Here is a 27,024-nt window from a genome sequence, read left to right as displayed (position 1 = left end):
AAAAAAAAAAAAAAAAAAAAAGACTTTTTTACCTTTTACTAAAAACATTCTCTTGCTGAAATATGTGAAGGATATATTCAGTAGCCAAGAGTTGCATGACTACTTCACACCAGTTCGTGATACAACAGGTATACAAGTTTTCTTTTATAAGCAAGTAAAGACTTGCTTATAAAAGTAAAGACTTATAAGCAAGTGAGACTCAAGAGTCTTCTGAAAATGTTCCAGAAATTGCTTTAAAACTCACAAGTATGGGGCCAGGTGCTGTGGCTCACGCCTGTAATCCCAGCACTTCGGGAGGCCAAGGCAGGTGGATCACGAGGTCAGGAGTTCAAGACCAGCCTGGCCAATATGGTGAAACCCCTTCTCTAATAAAAATACAAAAATGAGACAGGCGTTGGCATTTGCCTGTAGTCCCAGCTATTCGGGAGGCTGAGGGAGGAGAATTGCTTGAACCCAGGAGGCAGAGGTTGCAGTGAGCCAAGATGGTGCCAGTGTACTCCAGCCTGGGTAACGGAGCGAGACTCTGTCTCAAAACAAAAAAAAAAACACCTCCCAAGTATTGAGAGGTCCTTCGACATACAAGTAGACAAGCACTCACATTGAAAAGTAGTTCCATGATACCTTTTGAAAATAAAGGGAGTCACAGTAGTATTTGAACAACATTAACTTATTGTTTTCAGGGGGTGCTAATTTTCCTTGTCATCTTTGAATAGTTTTATGGGATTTGATATTATTTTAAAATCATTTCTCCCTTATGTAAGTGTATGTGCATGTATGTATATCTATATATTTTCCACATGTCTTTTATATTATTTAATTTTAAAATATCTGTCAGTTTAACATATTACTTTATTCTTTCCCTTAAAAATAGCTGTTTAATTCTGAATATCACCCCCAAAAATTCAAAGACCAAGCAGTATTCCTTCTGTGATTTTTTGGTGTTCACATATTGTACATAATGATAAGGGGTTCAATTCAACAAGAAGAGTTAATTATCCCAAATATATATGCAGCCAACATTGGAACACTCAGATTCTTAAAACTATGATTTCTAGACCTATGAAAAGACTTAGCGAGACAAACAATAGTAGTAGAAAACTTCAACATCCCATTGACAGTGTTAAACTGACCATTGAGGTAGAAAACTAACAAGAAATTTTGGACTTCAATTTGACACTTGACCAATTGGACCTAACAGACATCTAGAGAACACTCCGCTGATCACCACAGAATATACATTCTTCTCATCTGTACACAGAACATACTCCAAGATTGACCACATGCTCAGACATAAAGCAAGTCTCAATACAGTTTTAAAAGTTGAAATCATACCAACCATACTCGCAGACACAGTGGAATAAAAATAGAAAGCAATACCAAGAAGATCTCCTCAAATCATGGAATTACATGGAAATTTAAAAACTTTCTCCTGAATGACTTTTGGGTAAATGATGAAATTAAGGCAGAAATAAAAAAATCTTTTGAAATAAGTGAAAGCAGAGATACAACATACCAAAATCTCTGGAATGTAGCAAAAGCAGTGATAAGAGGGAAGTTTATAGCACTAAATACCTACCTTAAAAAGTTAGAAAGATGTCAAATTAACACTCTAACATAACACCTTGTGGAATTAGAAGAACAAGAACAAAACCCCAAAACTAGCAGAAGAAAAGAAATAACTAAAATCAGTGCAGAACTAACAAAATTAAGGCCCAAAAATCCACACGAAGAATAAATGAAACCAAAAATTGGTTTTTTGAATGGATAAACAAGATCGATAGAAAACTAGCTAGACTAAAAAAGAAAAAAAAAAAAAAAAGAGAGAGAGAGAAGATCCAAATAAGCACAATCAGAAATGACAAAGGCAACATTACCACTGATCCCACAGAAATACAAAAACTCCTCTGAGACTATTATGAACACCTCTATGCATACAAACTAGAACATCTAGAGGAAATGAATAAATTCCTGGAAACATGCAATCTCCCAAGATCCAACCAGGAAGAAATTGAAACCCTGGCAGACCAGCACCAAGTTCCAGAATTGAACCAGTAATGAAAAACCTACCAACCAAGAAAAGACCCAGACCAAATGGATTCACAACTGAATTCTATCAGACTTACAAAAAAGAGCTGAGCAATTTTACTGAAACTATTCTAAAAATTCACAGATGAGGGACTACTCCGTAACTCACTTTATGAAGCCAGCATCACCCTAATACCAGAACCTGGCAAAGACACAACAAAGAAAGCTACAGAACAATATCCCCGATGAATATAGATGCAAATATCCTCAGCAAAATGTAAGCAAACTGAATTTAACAGCACATCAATAATTTAGTTTACCATGATTAACTTGCCCTAATTCCTGGGATACAAGCTTGGTTCAACATACACAAATCAATAAATGTGATTTACCACATAAAGATAATTAAAAATAAAACCATATGAGTATATAACTAGGTGTGGGAAAAGCCTGTGATTAAATCCAACATCCCTTCATGATAAAAACCTTCAACAAAATAGGCATTGAAGGAACTTACCTCAAAATAATAGAAGCTATCAATGACAAACCCATAGCCAGCATTATACTGAATGGGCAAAAAATGGAACCATTCCCTTTGACAACTGGAACAAGACAACGATGCTCACTTTCACCACTCCTGTTCAACATAGTACTGAAGTTCTTGCCAGAGTAATGAGGCAAGAAAAGGAAATAAAAAGTATGCAAATAGATGGCCACACAAAAAATAAATACCTAGGAATACATCTAGCTTATCTAATCAAGGAGGTGAAAGATCTCTGTAAGGAGAATTACAAAACACTGCTGAAAGAAATCATAGATGACACAGAAAAATATAACATGCTTATGGATTGAAATAATAAATATAGTTAAAATGGCCATACTCCCCAAAGCAATCTACAGATTTGACACTATTTCTACCAAACTATTAATGTCATTTTTCATGGAATTAGAAAAAATATTTTAAATTTATTTAAAAGTCTGAATGACCAAAACAACCATAAGCAAAAAGAACAAAGCCAGAGGCATTACATTACTTGACTTCAAACTATACTATAAGGCTACAGTAACCAAAACAGCATGATACTTGTACAAAAAAGACATACAGACCAATGGAACAGAATAGAGAATGCAGAAATAAAGCCACACACCAATAGCCATCTGTTCTTTGACAGACAGACAAAAATAAGCAATTGGGAAAGGACTCCTTATTTAATAAATTGTGCTGGGATAGTTGGCTAGCAATATGCAGAATAATGAAAATGGACCCCCACCTTTCACCATATACAAAATTTAACTCAAGATGAATCAAAGATTTAAATGTAAGATTTCAAACTGTAAGAATCCTGTGAGAAAACCTAGGAAACACCATTCTGGACATCTGCCTTAGGAAAGAATTTATGACTAAGTCCTCAAAAGCAATTGCAACAAAACAAAAAATGGACAAGTGAGACCTAAGTAAACCAAAGAACTTCTGCACAGCAAAAGAAACTATTGACAGAGTAAATAGACAACCTAGAGAGCGGGAGAATATATTCATAACCTATTCATCTGACAAAGGTCTAATATCAAGAATCTATAAGGAACTTATTTCAACAAGCAAAAAACCAATAATCCCATTAAAAAGTGGTAAAAAGCATGAACAGACACTTCTCAAAGGAAGACATACAAGCAGCCAACAAACATGAAAAATGCACAACATTGCTAATCATCAGAGAAATGTAAATCAAATCCACAATGAGATACTATATTATACCAGAGAGAATTGTTATTATTAAGAAGTTAAAATACAGCAGATACCAGCAAGGCTGTGGAGAAAAGGGAACACTGCCACTGTGGAAAGCAGCTTGGAGATTTCTCAAAGATCTTAAAATAGAACTACCATTTGACCCAGCAATCCCATTATTGGGTATGTGACCAAAGGAAAATGCACACAAACTAGAAAACCTAGAGTAAATGGATAAATTTCCAAAAAATCACATGACCTCATATGTTCATCACAGCAGTATTCACAATAACAAAGACATGGAATCAACCTAGATGCCCATCAGTGGTGGATTGGATAAAGAAAATGTAGTACATATATACCCTGGAATAAAAAGGAACACCCAGCCATGAAATATACTCAGCCATAAAAAGGAACAAAATCATATCCTTTGCAACAACATGGGCACAGCTAGAAGCCATTATCCTAAGTGTAGTAATGCAGGAACAGAAAACCAAATACCACATGTTCTCACTTATAAGTGGGAGCTAAATATTGAGTATTTATGGACATAAAGATGGCAACAATAGTCCCCCAGGGGACTAATAGACAGGGAAGGAGGCAAGGAGAAACTAACCATTGTTTACTATACTCACTATCTGTGTGACTAGATCATTAGTATCCCGAACACAGCATCATACAATATACTCATGTAACAAACCTTCACATGTACCTCCTGAATCTAAAATAAAAGTTGAAATTATAAAATAAAATATTTTATGATCAATGAAGAAAATTTGTATAATAGAGAAAAATATAGAAATTAAATAAAATTGAATAAAAGAATCACCATGATGTCAAGGAGAGAATGGAGCAAGATGGTAGAATAGTTCTTACCACTGATTGTCCTTCTATAAAAACATCTATTTGAGTAACTATCTATCCGCAAAAAGATCTTCACAAGGGCTAAGAAAACCAGGTGATAAATCACACTACCTGGTTATAGCATAATAAGAGGCCAGATATGATGGCTCTTACCTGTGATCCTAATGCTTTGGGAAGATGAGGTGGGACGATCACTTGGGACCAGGAGTTCAAGACCATCCTGGGCAACATAGCAAGACCCTATCACTGCAAATTCCAAAAAAAAAAAAAGTGAAAGTTAGCTAGGTGTGGTGGTATGTGCTTGTAGTCCAAGCTATCCAGGAGGCTGAGGTGAGAGGATTGTTTAAGCCCAGGAGTTTAAGGCTGTCTCTATCTCTTTCAGTTTCGCTCTGATCTTCGTTATTTCTTGTCTTCTGCTGGCTTTTGAATTTGTTTGCTCTTGCTTCTCTAGTTCTTTTAATTGTGTTGTTAGGGTGTCAATTTTAGATCTTTCCTGCTTTCTCTTGTGGGAATTTAGTGCTATAAATTTCCCTCTAAACACTGCTTTAGATGTGTCCCAGAGATTCTGGTACATTGTGTCTTTGTTCTCATTGGTTTCAAAGAACTTATTTATTTCTGCATTAATTTTGTTATTTATCCAGTAGTCATTCAGGGCAGATTGTTCAGTTTCCATGTAGTTTTGCAGTTTTGAGTGAATTTCTTAATCCTGAGTTCTAAGTTGATTGCACTGTGGTCTGAAAGACTGTTTGTTATGATTTCCATTCTTTTGCATTTGCTGAGGAGTGTTTTACTTCCAATTATGTGGTCGATTTTAGAATAAGTGCTATGTGGTGCTCTCAGGATGTATATTCTGTTGACTTGAGATGGAGAGTTCTGTAGATGTCTGTTAGGACTGCTTGGTCCAGAGCTGAGTTCACATCCTGAATATCCTTGTTAACTTTCTGTCTCGTTGATCTGTCTAATGTTGACAGTGGAGTGTTGAAGTCTCCCATTATTATTGCATGGGAGTCTAAGTCTCTTTGTAAGTCTCTAACGACTTGCTTTATGAATCTGGGTGCTCCTGTATTGGATGCATATATGTTTAGGATAGTTGGCTCTTCTTGTTGCATTGATCCCTTTACCATTATGTAATGCCCTTCTTTGTCTCTTTTGATCTTTATTGGTTTAAAGTCTGTTTTATCAGAGACTAGGATTTGCAACCCCTGATTTTTTTTTTCTTTTTTTTCTTTCCATTTGCTTGGTAAATATTCCTCCATCCCTTCATTTTGAGCCTATGTGTGTCTTTGCATGTGAGATGGGTCTTGACTCTTTATCCAATTTGCCAGTCTGTGTCTTTTAGTTGGGAGCATTTAGCCCATTTACATTTAAGGTTAATATTGTTATGTGTGAATTTGATCCTGTCATTATGATGCTAGCTGGTATTTTGCCCATTAGTTGATGCAGTTTCTTCTTGCACTGATGATCTTTACATTTTGATTTGTTTTTGCAGTGACTGGTACCAGTTTTTCCTTTCCATATTTAGTGCTTCCTTCAGGAACTCTTGTAAGGCAGGCCTGGTGGTGACAAAATCCCTCAGCATTTGCTTGTCTGTAAAGGATTTTATTTCTCCTTTGCTTATGAAATCCAGTTTGGCTGGATATGAAATTCTGGGCTGAAAATTATTTTCTTTAAGAATGTTGAATATTGTCCCTGACTCTCTTCTGGCTTGTAGGGTTTCTGCTGAGAGATACGCTGTTAGTCTGATGGGCTTCCCTTTGTGGGTAAACTGACCTTTCTCTCTGGTTGCCCTTAACATTTTTTCCCTCATTTCAACCTTGGTGAATCTGACAATTATGTGTCTTGGGGTTGCTCTTCTTGAAGAGTATCTTTGTGGTGTTCTCTGTATTTCTTAAATTTGAACGTTGGCCTGTCTTGCTAGGTTGGTGAAGTTCTCCTGGTTAATATCCCAAAGAGTGTTTTCCAACTTGGTTCCATTCTCCCTGTCATTTTCAGGTACACAAATAAAGTATAGGTTTGGTCTTTTCATGTAGTCCCATATTTCTTGGAGACTGTGTTCATTCCTTTTCATTCTTTTTTCTCTAATCTTGTCTTCATGCTTTATTTCATTAAGTTGATCTTCAACCTTTGATATCCTTTCTCCCACTTGATTGATTCAACTATTAATACTTGTGTATGCTTCACAAATTTCTTGTGCTGTGTTTTTCAGCTCCATCAGGTCATTTATGTTCTTCTCTAAACTGGTTATTCTAGTTAGCAATTCCTCTAACCTTTTAGCAAGGTTCTTAGCTTTCTTGCATTGGGTTAGAACTTGCTCCTTTAGCTTGGAGGAGTTTGTTATTACCCATCTTCTGAAGCCTACTTCTGTCAATTCATCAAACTCATTCTCTATCCAGTTTTGTTCCCTTGCTGGCAAGGAGTTTTGATTTTTTGGAGGAGAATAGGCATTTGGTTTTTGGAATTTTCACCCTTTTTGCACTGGTTTTTCCTCATCTTCGTGGATTTATCCACCTTTGGTCTTTGCTGTTGATGACCTTTGGATGGAGTTTTTGTGTGGTCATCCTTTTTGTTGATATTGATGCTATTGCTTTCTGTTTGTTAGTTTTCCTTCTAACAGTCAGGCCCCTCTTCTGCAGGTCTACTGGAGTTTGCTGGGGGTCCACTCCAGACCCCGTTTGCCTGGGTATCACCAGCGGAGTCTGCAGAACAGCAAAGATTGCTGCCTGCTCCTTCCTCTGGAAGCTTTGTCCCAGAGGGGCACCTGCCAGATGTCAACTGGAGATCTTCTGTATGAGGTGTCTGTCAACCCCTGCTGGAAGAGGTCTCCCTGTCAGGAGGCACAGGTGTCAGGGACTAACCTGAGGAGGTGATCTGTCCCTTAGCAGAGCTCGAGCACTGTGCTGGGAGATCTACTGCTCTCTTCAGAGCCAGCAGGCAGAAACGTTTTAAGTCTGCTGAAGCTGTGACCACAGCCACCCCTTCCCCCAGGTGCTCTGTCCCAGGGAGATGGGAGTTTTATCTATAAGCCCCTGGCTGGGGCTGCTGCCTTTCTTTCAGAGATACCCTGCCCAGAGAGGAGGAATCTAGAGAGGCAGTCTGGCTACAGTGGTTTTGCTGAGCTGTGATGGGCTCCACCCAGCTTGAACTTCCTGGCAGCTTTGTTTACACTGTGAGAGGAACCTATTCAAGCCTCAGTAATAACAGACACCCCTCCCCTCACCAAGCTTGAGCATCCCAGGTTGACTTCAGACTGCTGTGCTGGCAGTGAGAATTTCAAGCTAGTGGATCTTACATTGCTGGGCTCCACGAAGGTGTGATCTGCTGAGCTAGCCCACTTGGCTCCCTGGCTTCAGTCCCCTTTCCAGGGGAGTGAATGATTCTGTCTCACTGGCATTCCAGGTGCCACTGGGGTACAAAAAAAGGTCCTGAAGCTAACTCAGTGTCTGCCCAAACGGCCACCCAGTTTTGTGCTTGAAACTCAGAGGCCTTGTGGTGTAGGCACCCAAGGGAATCTCCTGGTCTGTGGGTTGTGAAGACCATGGGAAAAGCATAGTATCTGGGCTGGAGTGCACCGTCCCTCAAGACACAGTCCCTTACGGCTTCCCTTGGCTAGGGGAGGGACTTCCTTGACCCCTTGTTCTTCCTGGGTGAGGTGATGGCCCACCCTGCTTCTGCTCCCCCTCTGTGGGCTGCATCCACTGTCTAACCAGTCCCAATGAGATGAACCGGGTACCTCGGTTAGAAATGCAGAAATCACCCATCTTCTGCACTGATCTCACTAGTAGCTGCAGACCAGGGCTGTTCCCTTTTGGCCATCTTGCCCGGGAGCTGCATTTTATTTTTTAAATTTTATACTTTTGTTCATTTATATTTGTGCTTTAATCTTTTTCTTATCTATTATATAAGCATTTATGCAATTAAATATTTTATCTGTATATTCTACAGATATAATTGTATCTGAAAAGTTACGTTTCCAAACCTGTGATAAATAACCTATAATTTGTTCATTCTGGAACCATTAGTGCTTTATAAATGTATATTTGTTTTATAGTGATAATTGAATGTATTTAAATTATTTCTAAAACCCAAGCAATACATTCTCCTGTCTTGCTCAAATGAATAACATGACAATATATATAACCACTTTAGATAACAATATAGTGAAATATTCACTTGTATTTTGATAAACTCTGAGTTTTCTTAAGTGTTATGGAAATATTTACAAGATATCGAATAACCAATATCAGATATAGTATAAATGTTTTAAAAGTATTAAAATGGACATAGTTTGCAAAATATCATAATATGGTTGTTTTGAAGCTATTAACTTGGATTTTATTAGGATTATATTTAGGAGCAGATTCATGAATATGAAAATGGAAGATCAGAATAAAACAAAAGAAGGGACCAAAAGAAAAATGGAAAAAGAACTAAACTATTTCAACTCTGTTGTAGTGAGATTTAGTCCTGGCTTAACTCTCTATTTCCCTAACACACCCCTTGTAGAAGAAGCTGACCACTGTATATTGCATCACCAATTCTCTTCTTTGATGCCTGGATGCCAGTTGGGTTTGATTAATCCAACAGGAAGTAGCAGCAACAGATTGAGGATAGAAGAATGGGGAGGTCAGACCCTCCTCCCCTGCTTTGGTGCCAGATCTAGTGGTGAATGGATCCTTGATGCCCACAGGTTTTGCCCTCCTCCAGTTACACCCACCTGCCTCTGCCCCTTAAGGGTATTGACCCCAGGAATGGCTCCCCGCACTGCAGGCCACACTCGTCCTCCAGCAGTTCATCAAAATTACCATTTATGCATTTCGTCCTACCAATTTCTGGCTCTAGTGACTTCTGCTCCAAGTAAGCTGATCTTGGCTGTGATTCTCTGTATTCACTTGTTTCTCTGGATTTTGGGGTTATAGTTTGCCCTGAAACCTCAGTCCCTGATGGGTCCAAGAAACATCACTGATTTTCAGTTTGCTTAGCTTTTTTCTTATTGCAAGAAAGGAAATAATGACTTCCAAGCTCTTTACATGTTGGAGGTGAAGAAATTGAATTTTAAATTTTATTGATTTTAATTAATTAAAAATTACATTTAAATACTCACCTGGGCTACCTTATTGAAGAATGTAGTTTTAAAGTTAATCATATCTTTGTCCTTTTCCTAAACTATAAGATTTTTAGGGAACTTAACTCTGATCATGGCTCGCTCCTCCCATATAACTGTTGTTTGATACTTGAGTTGTCCATTGTGTTTAATACTGCCCCCTGCACACATTAGTCATTATCATCATTAGTTTGCACAATCAATATTTATTTAGTTCACTAATATATTTATTACTTGCTAGCATTCAACTACTTCTTTCTGGATTCAGTTTTTTTTTCCTTCTTGGAGGATATTTATTAGTAGTTCTTTCAGATATGTCCATAAAATAGAAATCTCAGTTTTTTGGGATAAAGATATATCTATTTTATCCTTACACATGAATTATATTTTAGCTGGTTTGTCAATCAGCCTTTGCCAAAACACCCTAAAACTTACTGGCTTAAAATAGCAATCTCCTTTTAGCTTTGTTTTCCTGTTTCATTTCTGGCATCTGGATATTTATTTTTCTTTGGATGTGATCTCTGTTTTTGTTACTTCTTATTAACCATTTTATTTATATCCTTGTTGAAGGAGCATTCACATTAGCATAGTTCAACAATAGAAATAGAAATAGCAATAAATATTTTGCTATTATCTTACAAAATCCCACTGTGTGGTATTTTGGTACAAGTGAACACAAAGTGCCATGTAGGACAAAACCCAGAAAACTGTACCTGAGCACACTGTTGTGAAATTCCCTACACTTGTGGTTAAAGAGAAAACCCTAAAGTGTCTTCGCAAGAAAAACAGAAAACCTCAAACTTACAAGTACCGAAAGCGCTTTATCATCATATCTGGCTGAGAAAGCAATAACCTGCTATTTTTAAAGTGAGAAATATAAGACAGATTCAGTCAGAGCATAAACAAAACAGAAAACAATAATAGAATAACAGAGTAACAAAATACAGATGGAGAAAATGGACAGATTCGTTATAGTAAAACAAATTTACAAATGGCCAAAAATTATATTAAACTATGCTTGACAACACTAGGAAATATAAGTTATCAAAGTGGTATTATTATTATTATTTTTATTTATTTATTTATTTTTGAGACGGAGTCTCGCTCAGTCACCCAGGCTGGAGTGCAGTGGCCGGATCTCGGCTCACTGCAAGCTCCGCCTCCCGGGTTCACACCATTCTCCTGCCTCAGCCTCCCAAGTAGCTGGGACTACAGGCGCCCGCCACCTCACCCGGCTCATTTTTTGCATTTTCAGTAGAGACGGGGTTTCACCGTGTTAGCCAGGACGGTCTTGATCTCCTGACCTCGTGATCCACCCACCTCGGCCTCCCAAAGTGCTGGGATTACAGGCGTGAGCCACCACGCCCGGCGAAAGTGGTATTATTTTTTATTAATCAGACTGGTAAAATTTACAAACACCTATAATGTCCAGTTTTGACACAGCCGTGGAGAGTATAGTCTCTAACATTTGGTGAGTCATCCCTCATTGCAAGGTACTGCACTCAATACTTTACATATGTTATTTCCTTTAATCCCTACCATCTCCCCTCCACACCAATCCTAAATTTCTAAATTCTAAAACAACCCTTGTTAAACACTATTGTGTCCTCTGGATCTCACAGATGAGAAAACTGAAGCTCCCTGCATAAATCATTGGGGCTCCACGGTAAGTTACTTGCCCTGCATTGCAGTTAGTAAGGAGTAGAGCTAACGTTTTAAGTTCAAATATGCTAACGGTTGTATCCTATAAGGAGCAGGAAGATGGGGGAGAAAGATGGATAGAGATATAGGCTGATTTTTTGTATTGCCAAAGTAGTGTAGATTCTGATATGTTTGTTAACATTTGAGGGTAATCACTAATAGAACAAAATACTGATCCAGAACTTTATAGATAACAGGTGGGGCAAAAGGAAAAGGGGAACCTGAAAAAAGGAACAGAGAAAACACAGTCACTATAGAAATGGATACATGGGAAATAACAGGAAAGCATAATTTAAAGAGACCATAAAATAAGATGACTGAAAGAAGAGGACTGGGTAACCTAAGGACTTACATCCCCTTCCCTGCCCTGACCATGGAAAGTAGAAGATTGGCAGATAAGGTAAAAAGAGAAATGCAGTTATACTATTTCAACAGGCATCCTTCAGGCATGTCATAAGTTTGTCAAAATATATCTGAGAAATGCAAATTGCAAATAAAAGTGGAGGGCAGGAATATATCACACAAAGGATATTTCAAGGCAAAAATAAAAGCACAAAACAAGACCAAATAGAATTTATTACATTTTTAAGAAACAAAGAGGGCCAGGTGCAGTGGCTCACGCTTGTAATCCCAGCACTTTGGAGGCCGAGGTGGGTGGATCACGAGGTAAGGAGATCCAGACCATCCTAGCTAACATGGTGAAATCCCTTCTCCACTAAAAATACAAAAAATTAGCCAGGCGTGGTGGCGGGCACCTGTAGTCCCAGCTAGTTGGGAGGCTGAGGCAAGAGAATGGCGTCAACCTGGGAGGTGGAGATCACGCCACCAAAAAAGAAAGAGAGAGAGAGAGAGAGAGAGAGAGAGAGAACAAAGAGAAATGTTTGGAGGATATCTGATAAAACTCACATGCAGTCAGTGCAGCCGGATCTGAGAAAGAATTGAAAGCAAGAAGATAAAAGCCCCTGGGAAACAAGCAGACATTCTCAGTCTTTCTTTATCAGGCAGCTGGACCCCTTCATCCTTCTCTCTTTACAGACCAAGTTTTCTGTTTTTGCACAGTGTTGAGAAGGGCTACACACAGGTCGTGGGATGACAAGTCCTCCTTACAAATAGCCAGCAAGGATTCCAAGAAGAATGTTTTAGTGTGGTGCAAAATACATCACATGAAATTTGTAAGGTTTCTGGCACTGGAGAATACTGCTGCAAAATAAATGAAACAAAAGGCCAGGAAAATTGTAAAATATGTGCACATAAAGTAAGAATAATGGAATAAACAGAGACATAATGCAAATGAGACAGCATAGCATTTGTAGTTTGAGCTCATAGACTCTACAGATGGTCTGAGTTTTAACTTGGTTTCCGCTACTCACCATCTGTGTGAATTTGGTCAAGTTACATAACTCCCTGGGCCTCACCTTTCTGGTTAGTAAAATGGGGTGATTAGAATAATGCCTACCTCTTGGGATTATTATGTGGATTTAATGTTTTAATATTTAAGTATGTCTTAGACACAATAAATGCTCTATGTAGTTGCTAAAAAAAGTATACATTACGGTATAAAATCAGTGCCATTTCATTTTTGAACTTCCATGGATTATTTTTGAATTGGTAAACTGATTCTAAAGCTTCTTTAGAAGAGTAAATAGGTCAGGCGCAGTGGCTCACGCCTGTAATCCCAGCACTATGTGGGGCCAAAGCAGGCAGATCATTTGAGGTCAGGAGTTCCAGACCAGCTTGACCAAAATGGTGAAAACCCGTCTCTACTAAAAATACACAAAAATTAGCTAGCTGTGGTGGCGGGCACCTGTAGTCCCAGTTACTGTGGAGGCTGAGGCAGGAGAATCGCTTGAACCCGGGAGGCAGAGGTTCCACTGAGCCGAGATCGCGCCACTGCACTCCAGCCTAGGCGACAGAGGGAGACTCCGTTTCCAAAAAAAAAAAAGTAAATAAATATTATTTAATCTAGAAAATATTAAAAAGAAGATCAATGAAAGGGAGCTTGTTCTGTTATAGTGCCACAGAGATTACAGTGTGGTACATTGAAGGAAATATATTGAAAACAGAATTTAGAACCGAAAGTCAAAGTCCACTAGGGCCAGAACTCATAAGCTCTAACCTAGGTACAAAGTTCTTCTAGGAAACAAGTTACTGAAAAAAAAAAAATTCCTAAATTATATTCTCTGTGCACAAAATGTTGGCGATGTTATTAAATGTGATAATTTTGTATTTTCTGCAGAAAATACAACCATCCAACCTTTTCTGTAGACATACGGAAACAATCAGAAGTCTTTTTTTTTTTAAAGTTTGACAGTCTCATGGATTCAGGAGTTCAGCCTACTTCCACAGACTGCTTGCTGAGCAAATTCTGGATCCCATATAATTAGAAAAAGGATAAATATAATTGCATCAATACTGAGAGAATGGGAAATGGGTGAGGAAGATTTCATTTGGTTATCATGGTCCATGGGACACAGATAAGAGGCTGATTTAAGAATTGCATGCATTTATTGTTTCCCTTTCAGCTGTGTGTTTGGGAAGAAATTACAGTACAGAAGAATTTAACAGACTTACCGGCTATAAGCAGAAAGATAGTGGTCCTTTACCCCATCCTCTTCAGCCAAAGATAAACTCCATGAATTTTAAGAATTTTGGAACAGTCTTTTCTACTTACACAAGATGCTCAAAAATAGACAGAGTGGCATCTATTACCAGTTAAAAATGTTTCTCTAACAATACTGGAAAGCAGGACATACTAAAATTCAGTAGTTACTGGTGGAGAAAGTAGTTTGTTTCATGGGAACTGTTGCAGAAGTGACAAACCTGGAGGCTTTGGGAGCACAGATAATTGTTATGTGAGATTTCTTTAAAGATTCTCCTCGCTTCAGTACCATGAAAGATGCTATAATTAATATGCACACAATGAAACTGAGGTGCAGATGAAAACTCAGTTTCCTTTGTTACCCTGAAAAAAATTACATTGCTTTATTGCTTTATACATATAAACATATGTATGTATGTATGTATTTTCCACTTTGCTCTGCTCTACTCTTCTCTGGATTGGGTTCTCACTTATCTTTGTTTAAATCATTGTGTTGGGGTCAATTCTCCCATTAGGGCCTTGTATGAAAAGACCGATTGAGAAAGGCTAGATTCTTCTTGGTTTGATAGTTCCTGATGTTTTGATATGTCCAGCCAACCATCTGCAACGACAAACTCCCTGCTGAGGAACTAGCAGGAAACAAAGAAATGGAAAACAGCAAAGAAATCACCATGTGAGCAGAAGATATTTTGGCAGCCTGGCTGAACTGAGACCGAATTCTCCTTGGAAATCAGTATAAAACAGAAACTGTTCACAATGAACGTGAAATTAAAAGCATGATGTAGTAGTGACCCAAAAGGAATGTGAATTCTTCTCCAGAACATGCAGAGACCCGTGGATGAACTGTGTTTCTAGATTTTTCCTCCAGCTTTCCTGAGAGTAAGTTAACCTCTAAAATTGTGGTTATTTTGCATATAGAAATATAATGTAAGACTATAAATAGGAATGCCAGACATTTAGGTAGAAACCATTAAATGTAGTAAGTTATTAACGAGTCATTTTGACTTTTCAAATCATCTGTTTTATTTTGTGTGACTAAATAACCAATGAAGAACTAAGAATTTGTATTTTTACCCCATAACTAAAGCATGTTTGGACAAATAGCGTACATTATCTAATAGGCTATTGAATAAATAAAAATAAATATAACGTTATGATGTTTCTTTATAAGTATGAACTATTTCCAAAGTTATTGGAATTACTTACTCTTCTTTGTTTTTAATTTTACTGCCAGAGGAATTGTAAGCATTGCAGGATGCACAATTTTCTGAATTTTGAATTGTTTTAAATGGCTTGAGAATATTTTCATCAAGAAAACTTACAGAAAGATTTTCACTGATCTTATTTATTATAGTTTTTTAAAATTTTGATCCAATTTGTTGCCTAGTGCAACAAATTAGAAAAATTTGTTCTGTGAATAACAAGAATTTTATCTGACTGGGAAATGATTGGCTTTTTATAACCAATTTATTATTTCCAAATTATACAATTTCCTATTGAGAACAATTTAAGCTAATTAGATGTTTTATATTATTACGGTGGGTGGTATATTTTTTCTCTGATATGTACACCAAGATGTTCAGTGGGGGAAAAAAATCAGTCTTAACGCTCAGAGACAAATAACCACATTCATGACAATGGGATTATGTAATTGTTTTTTTATTCGCAAATATTTTCTGGCACACACATTAATTCACAGAAAGAAAGAAGAGTAGTCACGTGGGTACCATATTTAACCCTTTCAGATACTGAGATTTTTCACAGCATTGATTTCTTAATTGGAAATGTAGCAGTTTGGTTTCAGTCAGGATTTCCAGGCTATTACAGCCTGCTCTGATGGCATGATTATCAGGAACTCGTCTGCATCACTGGTGAATCTCTTTGGTCACTTTTGGACAGTTTTCAACCATAAGTCCATGCCCTCCTTTGTTATGCTGATGAGGAGCGTCATAAAAGGAATGTCCAACAATGTCTTCCCGTCTTGTTCTCAGGCCTCAGGCTCTCTGGACTCCTTTCCCTAAACCTGTCCCCATATAACTTTCTATTGCTGCTGGCTGAAAAAAAAAAAAAAAAAAAAAAAAAAAAAAGACCACAACCTTAATGGTTTAGAACAAAACAGAGTTATCATCTTACAGCTCTGGAGGTTAGAAGTGTGAGGTGAGTCTCACTGGGCTAACATCAAGGGGTTGGCCAGGCTGTGTCACTTTCTGGAGGCTGTAGGAGAGAATCTGTTTTCTTACCCTGTGTAACTTTTAGAGGTTTCTTGCATTCTTTGGTTCAGGGTCTTCCTCCTCCATCTTCAAAGCCAGTAGCAGCAGATCAAACCCTTCTTCCACTGCCTCACTCTGATCTCCTCGTGTGCCTCCTGTTTTACTTTTTAGGACCCTGGTGATTACACTGGGTCTACCCAGATAATCCAGGATGATCTCCCTATTTCAAAGTAAGCTGATTGCAACCTCAATTCCATCTACTGCCTTAATTCCCCTTTGTCATAAATTGTAACATATTCACAAATTCCAGGATTAAAATGCAACCATTATTCTGCCTATCACATTCCTCTTCAACTATGCCTTGTGGTATGGTTTGGCTCTGTCCCCACTCCAATATCATCTTGAATTATAGCCCCCATAATCCCTATCTGTCATGGGAGGGACCCAGGGGGAGGTAATTGAATCATGAGGGCAGGTCTTTCCCAGGCTGTTCTCATGATAGTATTCAATTCTCACAAGATCTGATGGTTTTATAAAGGGGAGTTCCCCTACCCAAGCTCTCTTGCCTGGTGCCATATAAGACGTGACTTTGCTCCTTATTTGCCTGCAGCCCGGATTGTGTGGTCTCCCCAGTCATGTAGAACTGTGAGTTAATTAAACCTTTTCCTTTATGAATTACCCAGTCTCAGGTATGTCTTTTTTTTTTTCTTTCTTTTTCTTTTAGACAGAGTCTCACACTGTTGCCTAGGCTGGAGTGCAGTGGCGCGATCTCAGCTCACTGCAACCTCTGCCTCCTGGGTTCAAGCGGTTCTCCTGCCTCAGCCTCCCAAGTAGCTGGGATTACAGGCACCCACCACCACACCCAGCTAATTTTTTGTATTTTTAGTAGAGATGGGGTTTCACCATGTTGGCCAGGCTGGTCTCAAACTCCTGACCTTGTGATTCACCTGCCTCAGCCTCCCAAAGTACTGGGATTACAGGCGTGAGCCACCGTGCCCGGCCTCAGGCATGTCTTTATTAGCAGTGTGAGAACAGACTAATACACCTTGCCCTTCAGACTTCAATGGCAGCACAATATTCCCTGCAATAGACCATGGATAGGCTTCAACTCTGGTACTACCTCCTTGCGGCTGACTTGAATAAATCATCTTCCCACTTGAGCTGTCTCTTGAATACTAGAAGGGATCAGCATATTCACGGCTTTGCTCCTGCCATGAATATGGCAGGATGAACCATGAACCTGGGATCCAGGAGCACCCTCATCCATAAAACCATTGAACGGGCAATGCAATCTTATGATTGCCATTCCTGTTCAATATGGCGCCAAAAGAGGATAAAAGGAATGTCCAACACAATGGTATTGACGTGAAAACACAGGACTTATTAGTCAACTGGCCTTGTGCTTCACTGTACCAAGGCTTGAACTACTACCTTTGAATCATTTCCTGGGTGAGTTTCCCATCCTAGAATATTGGGATTGTTAGCTAAGATTAGGTCTTACATTTTCTTTATCAGTTATCTTGGTCATTAAAGCTCTACAACTTTCAGACCATTTTTGTTATTCTGCCTTATATACGGCACCATTATGTAAAATGGTGTCATATTTGCATTTAACCTACATATATTGTCCCGTGTACTTTAAATCATCTCTAGCTTACTTACAATACCTAATGCAATGTAAATTCCATGTAAATAATTGTTATACTTTATTGTTTCAGGAATAATGTCAAGAAAAAAAAAAGCGTCTACATGTTCAGTACAAACCCAGCCATCCTTTTTTCTGAGCATTATCTACCGGCAGTTGGTCGAATCCACAAGTGCAGAACCCACAAATAGAAATGGGTGACTATAGTTTTTGAGCTGTGCTAACATGAAAGAGTATAAATAATTACATTATACCCGCACTACCAGACTGAAATTGTCATATCTGAAATAAGTTACCTTCATGATGTTGTAGTAGGTCAGTTAATGACTTTTGGACAGACATGTCCTGAATTCTTTGTTTGTTCTCTGAAAACAATTCTATAAAGACTTACTAAAGCCTTGGTCCATGTTTCAGAAAGTGAAAGTCTGGCTGACTGGTGGATCTGTGTGCAAGCCTGAAGGTCACTCTCTCTCTCTCTCTCTTTCTCTCTTGTAAGCCTAGGCCCTTACGTGGATTACCCTCAAGGCCAAGGCTGAGCCCATGAGCAGGCAGGCATGGGTGATTGTCTCTCATTGAAAATAGCAGAGCAACATTGGTGCCTACAAATAATTATCCCTATATTGATTTAAATAATACAATAGTAGAATGAGGTATCTGTTTAAGTACTTTCAAGGACAATTTTATGTGCTTTTGTTTATCTCTATTCAGCTGATTCATTATCCCTCACTCCACCTCCCGCCTATCCACATATGTGTAGGCAGGTTATAGCCATCATAGATGTGAAGATTAGTTTGGGTGCTCTTTTCTACCAACAGTAAAAGTGGGCTATCTACTTTGCAAGCATAAAGTTTGTCTATAATAACACGAAAACTGTTCCTTGACTCAATAGTCATTTCTACAATAATTACATTTTTATGCCCATACTGTCCCCCCAAAATGCATTTTCACACCACTGAACACTAGTTAAAACTATGAGTTCCAAGTCTCCCTACCTCTTGGAATATTTCATAGGAAAATCTCCACTGACCAAGTGACACAGGTCTGGATTTTATTTCTGTGCCTCTTCATCACCACATATTCAACTATTCCAAAATAGTTATTACCACCATCACTCTACTCGAGTTCCTTCTGCTCATTATCTCTTACACAGTATATCCTATCTAATTAGGCTTCACCTTATGAAGTAGGCTTTGTAAATATCCCAAGGGATGAAGGATGAGGAGTTAAAAGATACAGAACAAAGATTCAGAATTTTATTCCATTTTCTGCTTCTAGCATCTGAAAGAGATTGTAGAGTGTTTATACAATTTCTTCCTTAACAGTCTGATAGAATTTCCCAGTGAACCCATTCACTGGGGAACCACCAGTGATGCTTTCTGTTTTGAAGATTATTGATTATTAAATTAGTTTCTTTTACAGATATAGGCTAATTCAGATTGTCTGTTTATTCTTGTGTGAGTTTCAACAGATTGTCTCTTTGAAGGAACAGATTCGTTTCACCTAGGCTATCAAATTTATGAGCATAGGGTTGTTCATAATATTCCTTGATTGTCCCTTAATGTCCATGAGATCTGTAATGATGCCCCCTCTTTCATTTCTAATATTAGCAACTTGTGTTCTCTCCCTTTTTTTTCCTAGTTAGCGTTGGTAGAGGCCTATTGATTTTATTGATCTCAGAGAACCAGCTTTTGGTTTTACTGATTTTTCTCTATTGATTTCCTGTTTCCAATTTCATTGATTTCTATCATAATTTTTACTATTTCTTTTATTTTGCTTTCTTTGGATTTAATTTGCTTTTCTTTTTCTAACTTCCTAAGGTGTAAGCTTAGATTGTTTACTTTAGATCTTTCTTCTTTACTAATGTATGCATTGGATGCTGTAAATTTCTCTCTAAATAAAGCTTTCACTATATGCCACAAATTTTGATAAGCATTTTCATTGTTATTTAGTTCAAAATAAGTTTTAATTTGTCATTAGATTTTTTTCTTTGACTTTTATGTTATTTAGAATTGTGCTGTTTAACCTCCATGTATTTGGGGATTTTCCAGCTATCTTTCTATTACTGCTTTCTGGTGTCATTCTACCATGGCCTGAGAGCATGCATTGTATGATTTCTATTCTTTTAAATTTTCTAAGATGTGTTTTATGGCCCAAATTTGGTTTATATTGGTGAACATTCCATGTGAGCATGAGAAGAATGTATTTTCTGCTATTGCTGGGTGAAATAATGTGTAGAAATGTTCATTTTATCCAGTTGGTTGATTATATTGTTGAGTTCAACTCTGATTTTATTTGTTTTCTACCTGCTGGATCTGCCTATTTCTGCCAAGACAGGTGCTGAAGTCTCCAACTATAAAAGTGGATTCATCTATTTCTCTTTGCAGTTCTCTCAGTATTTTGACACTGTTGTTAGCATACACATGTTAAAGATTGCTATGACTTCTTGGAAAATTGACCCCTTTATCTTTATGTAACTTCTCTCTTTATCCCTGATAATTTTCCTTCTTTTGAATGAAAAGTCTGTTCTGTTTCAGAAGTCTGCTCCATATGAAATTAATATAGTTATTCCAGCTTTCTTCTGATTAGTGTTAGCATGGTCCATCTATATTTATGCATCTATTTTTAATCTATATGTGTTTTTATATTTAAAGTTGGTTTCGTGTAGACAACATGTAATTACATCTTTTTTGTCATCTACTCTGACAATCTCTATCTTTCAATTGGTGCATTTAGACCATTGATGATCAAAGTGATTATTGACATATTGGATTAGTATCTACCAAATTTGTTACCATTTTCTATTTATTGCTCTTGTTCTCTTCTTCAATTCTATTTTTGGGCTACAATTTTTCTGCCTTGTGTGGTTTTAATTGAGTATTTAATATAATTTCATTTTCCTTCTTTCTTAGAATGTCATTTATTTTGCTGTTTGTTTTACTTTCTTTCATGGTTGCCTTAGAGTTTGCAATATATATTTACAATTAATCCAAGTCAACTTTCAAATATCACTATACCACTTCACCGTTAGTGTATCTTATAGTAATAAAATAACCCCAATTCCTCCCTCCTGTCTCTCATACCATTACTGTTGTTCATTTCACTTATAAATAAGTATACATGAACATTATATATTAATGTAATACATATATTATATATGTGGCATTTATATACATGTATGCATGTAAGTATACACAATTGAATACATTGCTATTATATCCTATTATGTTTCAGATCAATTAAAATAAGAAAAGTTTTATTGTACCTTCACTTATTATTTCTTTCTGTGATGCTTTTCTTTCTTTATGTAGAGCCGATTTTTTTTTTTTTTTTTTTTTTGAGACAGTTGCCCAGGCTGGAGTGCAGTTTCGCCATCACAGCTCACTGCAGCCTCAACCTCTGAGGCCCAAGTGATCCTTTCTACCTCAGTCTCCTGAGTAGCTAGGGCCTCAGGCATAAGCCATCATGCCTCACTAATTTAAATAATTTTGTTTTTGTAGGGACAGGATCTCCCTACTTTGCCTAGGCTGGTCTTGAACTTCTGGGCTCAAGCCATTCTCTCACCTCAGCCTCCCAAAGTGCTGTAATTGCAGGCATGAGCCACTGTGCCCAGCCTTATATATAAATTTGTGACATATAATTTTATTTCTTTTGAAACAACTTCTTTTCATATTTTTTCAAGGCATGTTTACTGGCAACAAATTCTCTCATTATTTGTTTGTCTGAGAAAGTACTTCTCTTTAGCTTTTTGAGGATAATATCACAGAGTACATTCTACTAAGGGTAGAATGCTAAGTTGGTGGGGATTTTTTCTCTCAACACATTAAATACCTTATTCTCTTCTTGTTTCCATGATTTCTGAAGAAAAGTGAGATAAAATTCTTATTTTTGCTCCCCTATAGAAATGATGTTTTCTTCCTCTGGCTTCTTTAATATTTGTATTCTTTGTCTTTGATTTTCTGTAGTTTGAAAATGATATTCCTTGGTGAAGTTGTTTGAGCAAATATTCCGCTTGGTGTTCTCTGACCTTCCTGAATCTATGGTTGGGTGTCTAGCCATAATCTGGGGAAATTCTCAGTCATTACTGTTTAAAATATTTCTTCTGTTCCTTTCTTTCTTTTGGATATTCCCATTAGGCATATGTTACACATTTTTAATTGTCCCACAGTTCTTAAATATTCTGCTCTGTTTTGTTTTTCAGTCTTTTTTTTTTTGTTTTCTTTTCAGTTTTGGATTCTTTTCTCAGCTGTGTGTAGTCTACTAATAAACTCATCAAAGATCAAAAGCATTCTTCATTTCTGATAGTATTTTTTTAATATTGGGCATTTATTTTTGGTTCTGTCTTAGAAGTTTTATCTCCCTTCTTACCTTGCCCATCTGTTCTTGCATGTTGCAACATTATAAGAAGTATGTATTTTGTCTCTGCCCTCTAGTTTTGGCAAAAAGCTTCTAGAACCCTTGTAATTTCTGGAGTCATGGGGGTGATGGGAATAGCATTTGTTATAGTATTTGGTCCCTGTTCCTGACACAGAGCTTCTAAGACCAGGAATCTCTGAAGTGAAATGAGTATCTTCGTGTTCATGAGATATCTGATGGCAGAAATAACCTAGATTGCTTCAGGATAGGACTGGTTGCCAGGGAATCACCCATGTAATTAGAAAGTTTCAGCCCCATCCCCAGATGTCCAGGGAGAGGAGAGGAGATGGAGTTCGAGTTAATCTCCAATGGCCAATGATTTTATTAATCATGCTCATGTAATGAAGTCTCCATAAAAACCCTAACTGAAGGAGTCTGAGGAACTTCTGGGTTGGTGAACATCTCAAGGTGCTGGGAAGGTGGTGCACCCAGAGAGTTACTGGAAGCTCAGCGTCCCGTCCTACATACCCTGTCCTATGCATATTTTCTATTTGGCTGTTCCTGAGCTTTATCCTTTGTAATATACTGATAATAGCAAGTAGACCGTTTTTCTGAGTTCTGTGAACCACTCTAGCAAATTATCAAACCCAAGGAGTGGATGTGGGAACCCCTAATATGTAGCCAGTTAGTCAGAAGTATAAAAGACCCAGGCTTGTAACTGGCATCTGAAGTGGGGGGCCGTCTTTTGGGACTGAGTCCTTAATCTGTGGGATCTGCTGTAACTCCAAGTGGATAGTGTCAGAATTGAAATCAATTGAATTTTAGGACACCCAGTTGGTGTCCACAGAGAACTGGAGAATTTCTTGGTGGGAAAAACCCACGCTTTTGTTATCAGAAGGGTTTTATGCAGAAAAACAGGTGTGGGCTTCCCCCCGCTCCCCGCCCCATTTTACATGTCGTCTACTTTATCCGTTGAAGCCCTTAGTATTTTGATCATAGTTGTTTCAAATTCCTAGTCTAATAATTGCACCATTTCTGCCATATCTGAATTTGATTCTGATACTTGCCCTCCATATATATATATATATATATAGCCTTCTAGTATGTGTTATAGTTTTTTCTGTTTGTTTTTGAGATGGGGTCTCTCTCTGTCACCCAGGCTGTAGTACAGTAGCATGATCATGGTTCACTGCAGCCTCAATCTTGTTGGGCTCAAGCAATCCTCTGCCTCGGCCTCCCAAGTAGCTTGTAGCTGTGACTACACCACCATGCCCAGCTAATTTTTTGATTTTTTAAAAAATAGAGATGGGGTCTCACTTTGCTGCCCAGGCTGGTCTCTAACAGGCATGAGCCACTGTGTGCAGGCTGTAATTTTCTCTTTATAGCTGGATATGATGTCCTGGGTAAAAGTTAATTGCTTAAGTTTGTGGCACACAAAATAATTGATTCAAACAAAGCTCCTATCTTGTTTTGGTTACTTATTTTCTTTAATTTCCAATTCCCACTTTTCACCTAACCTCCATTCTTCCTTCCCACTTCCAAAGATAACCTTTTTATTGTATTAGGGATGATGATTATTTAGTTCCTGAATATTTTTGGAAAATGTGTATCACATGTAATGTGAATTGATACCAATGATATTGTGACCTAATACTCAACCTTTTCTCTTTCTTTCTTCCTTTGAACTGGAGCTATATTTTTAAGATCTCTTCAAGTGGATGGGTGTATGCCAATCCAGTGCTCCTGAATCCTACATAGTAATCTTAGGGCTGTATCCATAAAAATTTGTTTTATAACACCATGCCACAATAATCTACATTATAAAGAACATTGTTGCACTGGTCCCCTCATGAACCCATATGAGAATCTCCTTGAGCTACATATCTAGGAGCAGAAGTGATTGATGGTAGGATACTGCTAAGTAGTAATGAATTAGTAATGAATCACCCACGTGACTGGGTAAGTTTGTACCCCCAACAACAGAGCAGAAAGTTCCTTTCTCCCCATTAGACAATTTAACAACACCCACAGTTGAGGAGATAGCAGCGATTGACACTAGTCACTCTTCTGATTTTTCTCAATCCAATGATGGAGAAATGATATCTGATAGTTGTTTTAATTCTTATTTCTTTCAATATTGGGTTTAAACATTGCCTCATATGTTTTTATTTTAGCCTTTTGACTTTCTTCTTCTCCAGGAATGCAACTAGAAACAGCTGTTACAATGTTTCTTTTATGTTTGATTGCACAATGTTTTCTGCTTTAGAACTTCACATTTACTTCATTTTTTTTCATCTTTTTAAAGGAAACAGGTCAAAATGAGCAAGAGATGCATGAGTGTGGGTCAGCAAACATGGGCTCTTCTATGCAAGAACTGTCTTAAAAAATGGAGGATGAAAAGACAGACCTTGTTGGTATGGTTCAGAGTCTATGTGTTCTCATATTTAGAGGATGAAAAAGTATTTTATCAGACAACATAAACACTTTATTTTCATTATTTAATACTGCACATATGTGTAGTCTAATTAACAAGCTAGATTTTTTTTTTTTTCAAATTCTGGGCTTTGCTATTTGTTCAAGTAAAATTTATTTTCAAATTACAATATGTATTATTGTTTTATGTCTTACTAGAGGCATTTTTTTAAAAATTCATATTCAGAAACTCCTTGAAAAATAAAGCCATATCTTTATACTGCAGAGATAACAATTCTTAACCTCTGAGCTCATTTGAATCTCATGAACGCATTGGTATAGAGAAGTTCAGGGCCAGAGTGAAAAAGAGGCAGGGAATCCAAAATTTAAGAAACAATCAAAAGGCAAATTGTAGCACTTCTATACAATGTCGCTGTAGACACAGACAACGTCAGTTTGAAAGAAATAATGGTCATGTAAATAAATGGGAAAATGGTACTGTGAAATTTTACTTCTATTAAAACAGTACTTATTTTCTTCTGATCATAAGAATGACTAGATGTGCTTTGTGCAAAAAATTTAGTAAACTCAGAAAAATATAATAAAATCACTCATAGAATACTCATAGTTCAAACATTATGCTAACATCTGATCTTATGAACTAGTGTGTGTGTGTGTTCATGCATGTGTCAATACATGTGTGTTCATGTATGTGTCAATACGTGTGTGTTCATGTATTGAATGCTTGAATTGGCAGGGAATAAAGTATACAGCAATTCCTGCATAGGGAAAAGATTATATAAATGTAAAAGTTGAGATCGCACCCTATATAGGTGTTTTACCTTTAAACTTTTACCTCTTTTTTTTATAAACATTATATTTATTTTTCTATTAAGATAGAAATAGGTATAGATATAGACCAACACACATAGCTGAAAAGGATCATATGATGAAGATGACATATGGCTCTTTTAAAATGACATATGTGTAGAATTATAACTAAATAATTAACTAGTTTCTTATCACTGGGTTTCAATTGCATTCTGCTGTATTTCCAATTCCTGAATGTGGTCACAATGACAAAGACTTTTACATTTTTTGGGGGGACAACATTTTGGGACTATCTTCTTCCACATACCAGCAACAGAAGGTAAAAATATGATCTTGCTCCTGTTGACGGAAGCTGGTTACCTATTCCATGTCTCCTACTATTTATTTATCACTGTCACTAAAGTTTTAACATGACTAAACTGTTGGGCCATTCATAAAGTAATCCAGCCTTTATCACTTGCACTAAAGTGTAGTAAACTTAGATTCCCAATTATAATTGGAATTGATGTTACAATTCTGTCTTGGTACACAATGTGCATATTTTAAAATATGCAGATTAATGGGCAAAAGAAAATCAGGATATTTAAAAACTAGGAGAAAGAACAAATGGAATGCAAGCCAAATAACAGAATTAAGTGTTTCAAATTGTTTGTGGATGATTTATCTGTGGTGTAACATCTACCAGTTTGCTTCCTTTTTCTCTTATTGCTATATAGGAATGGCTCTTTTCATTTCTTCTGGTACTGTTTCTGTACCTATTTTTCTCCAATTTACATCAAGTTCATGACTCTCCTCAAATGCCTTCAATGGATCTGGGACGTGTAGATAATTTTAATGATACTAATTATGTTATTGCATTTGCACCTGAATCCAAAACTACCCAAGAGATAATGAACAAAGTGGCTTCAGCCCCATTCCTAAAAGGTATGCTCCCTGGTTGTTCACAGTAATTTCCTTATTTGCAAAAGGCGCAAATTCATTTTGAGATTTCCTTCATAAATTATATTGAATGTTCAAGTTTCTAGAGTTTTTTAACAACATTAATGTGTATTCCTTCCAAGTCTCAAGATTTTTTGTGGTTTGTTCACTAGTGTCCCATTTAGGAAATTCCATATTAAAAGGGTTATCCTCATAATTGTACATATCAAAATGAGATAGTCCAGAGTTATTTAAATGTATGTTTGTGAAAAGATTCTGGAAACATTGGACTGTAGTGACAGCATGGTTTTTCAAATACATAAATATTGAGAGAGAAACTAGACATCATTTCAAAAACCCATGGGCAATATTTACAATGAAAAAAGGGGACATGTTTCCTTGTACCACAAAGTATATATGTGGGTGGGATGAAGCTCTAAAAGCCACAAAATTGGCATGGTTTCTCTCTCTGGATGTAGGAAGAGAACAAAGAGAAACAATAAGGTATCTGATGGTCCTAAAGAAACTTCTTTAAGAGTTCATAATTATCCACCAGAAAGCAGAGAGGACCAATTTGAGAATAGCAACTGAAACCATATTCAGAAATTATATTACTAGTATAGTTTTGGAATGCAATTGAAA

At 37.2% G+C, this 27,024-nt stretch overlaps 1 protein-coding gene across 2 annotated transcripts in view; it reads left to right on the top strand.

The window, feature by feature from the left end:
* The first annotated feature begins 13,365 nt into the window (after positions 1-13,365).
* Positions 13,366-27,024, top strand: part of ABCA9 (ATP binding cassette subfamily A member 9) — an 81,437-nt gene continuing 67,778 nt past the window's right edge. The window contains exons 1-4 of one of the 2 annotated variants that reach the window (XM_017863678.1): positions 13,366-13,845; positions 13,937-14,892; positions 24,527-24,635; positions 26,181-26,388. In XM_017863678.1, the coding sequence (XP_017719167.1) occupies positions 24,540-24,635; positions 26,181-26,388 (304 nt within the window). In that variant the 5' untranslated portion in view covers positions 13,366-13,845; positions 13,937-14,892; positions 24,527-24,539. Of the gene's footprint in view, positions 13,846-13,936; positions 14,893-24,526; positions 24,636-26,180; positions 26,389-27,024 lie in introns of those variants that run through there. The other variant, XM_017863684.1, reaches the window with a different exon arrangement.

Source organism: Rhinopithecus bieti, unplaced genomic scaffold (assembly GCF_001698545.2).
Source record: "Rhinopithecus bieti isolate Rb0 unplaced genomic scaffold, ASM169854v2 scaffold_2349, whole genome shotgun sequence".
Taxonomy (NCBI): Eukaryota; Metazoa; Chordata; class Mammalia; order Primates; family Cercopithecidae; genus Rhinopithecus; species Rhinopithecus bieti.
This window is presented reverse-complemented; position numbering and strand designations above follow the sequence as displayed.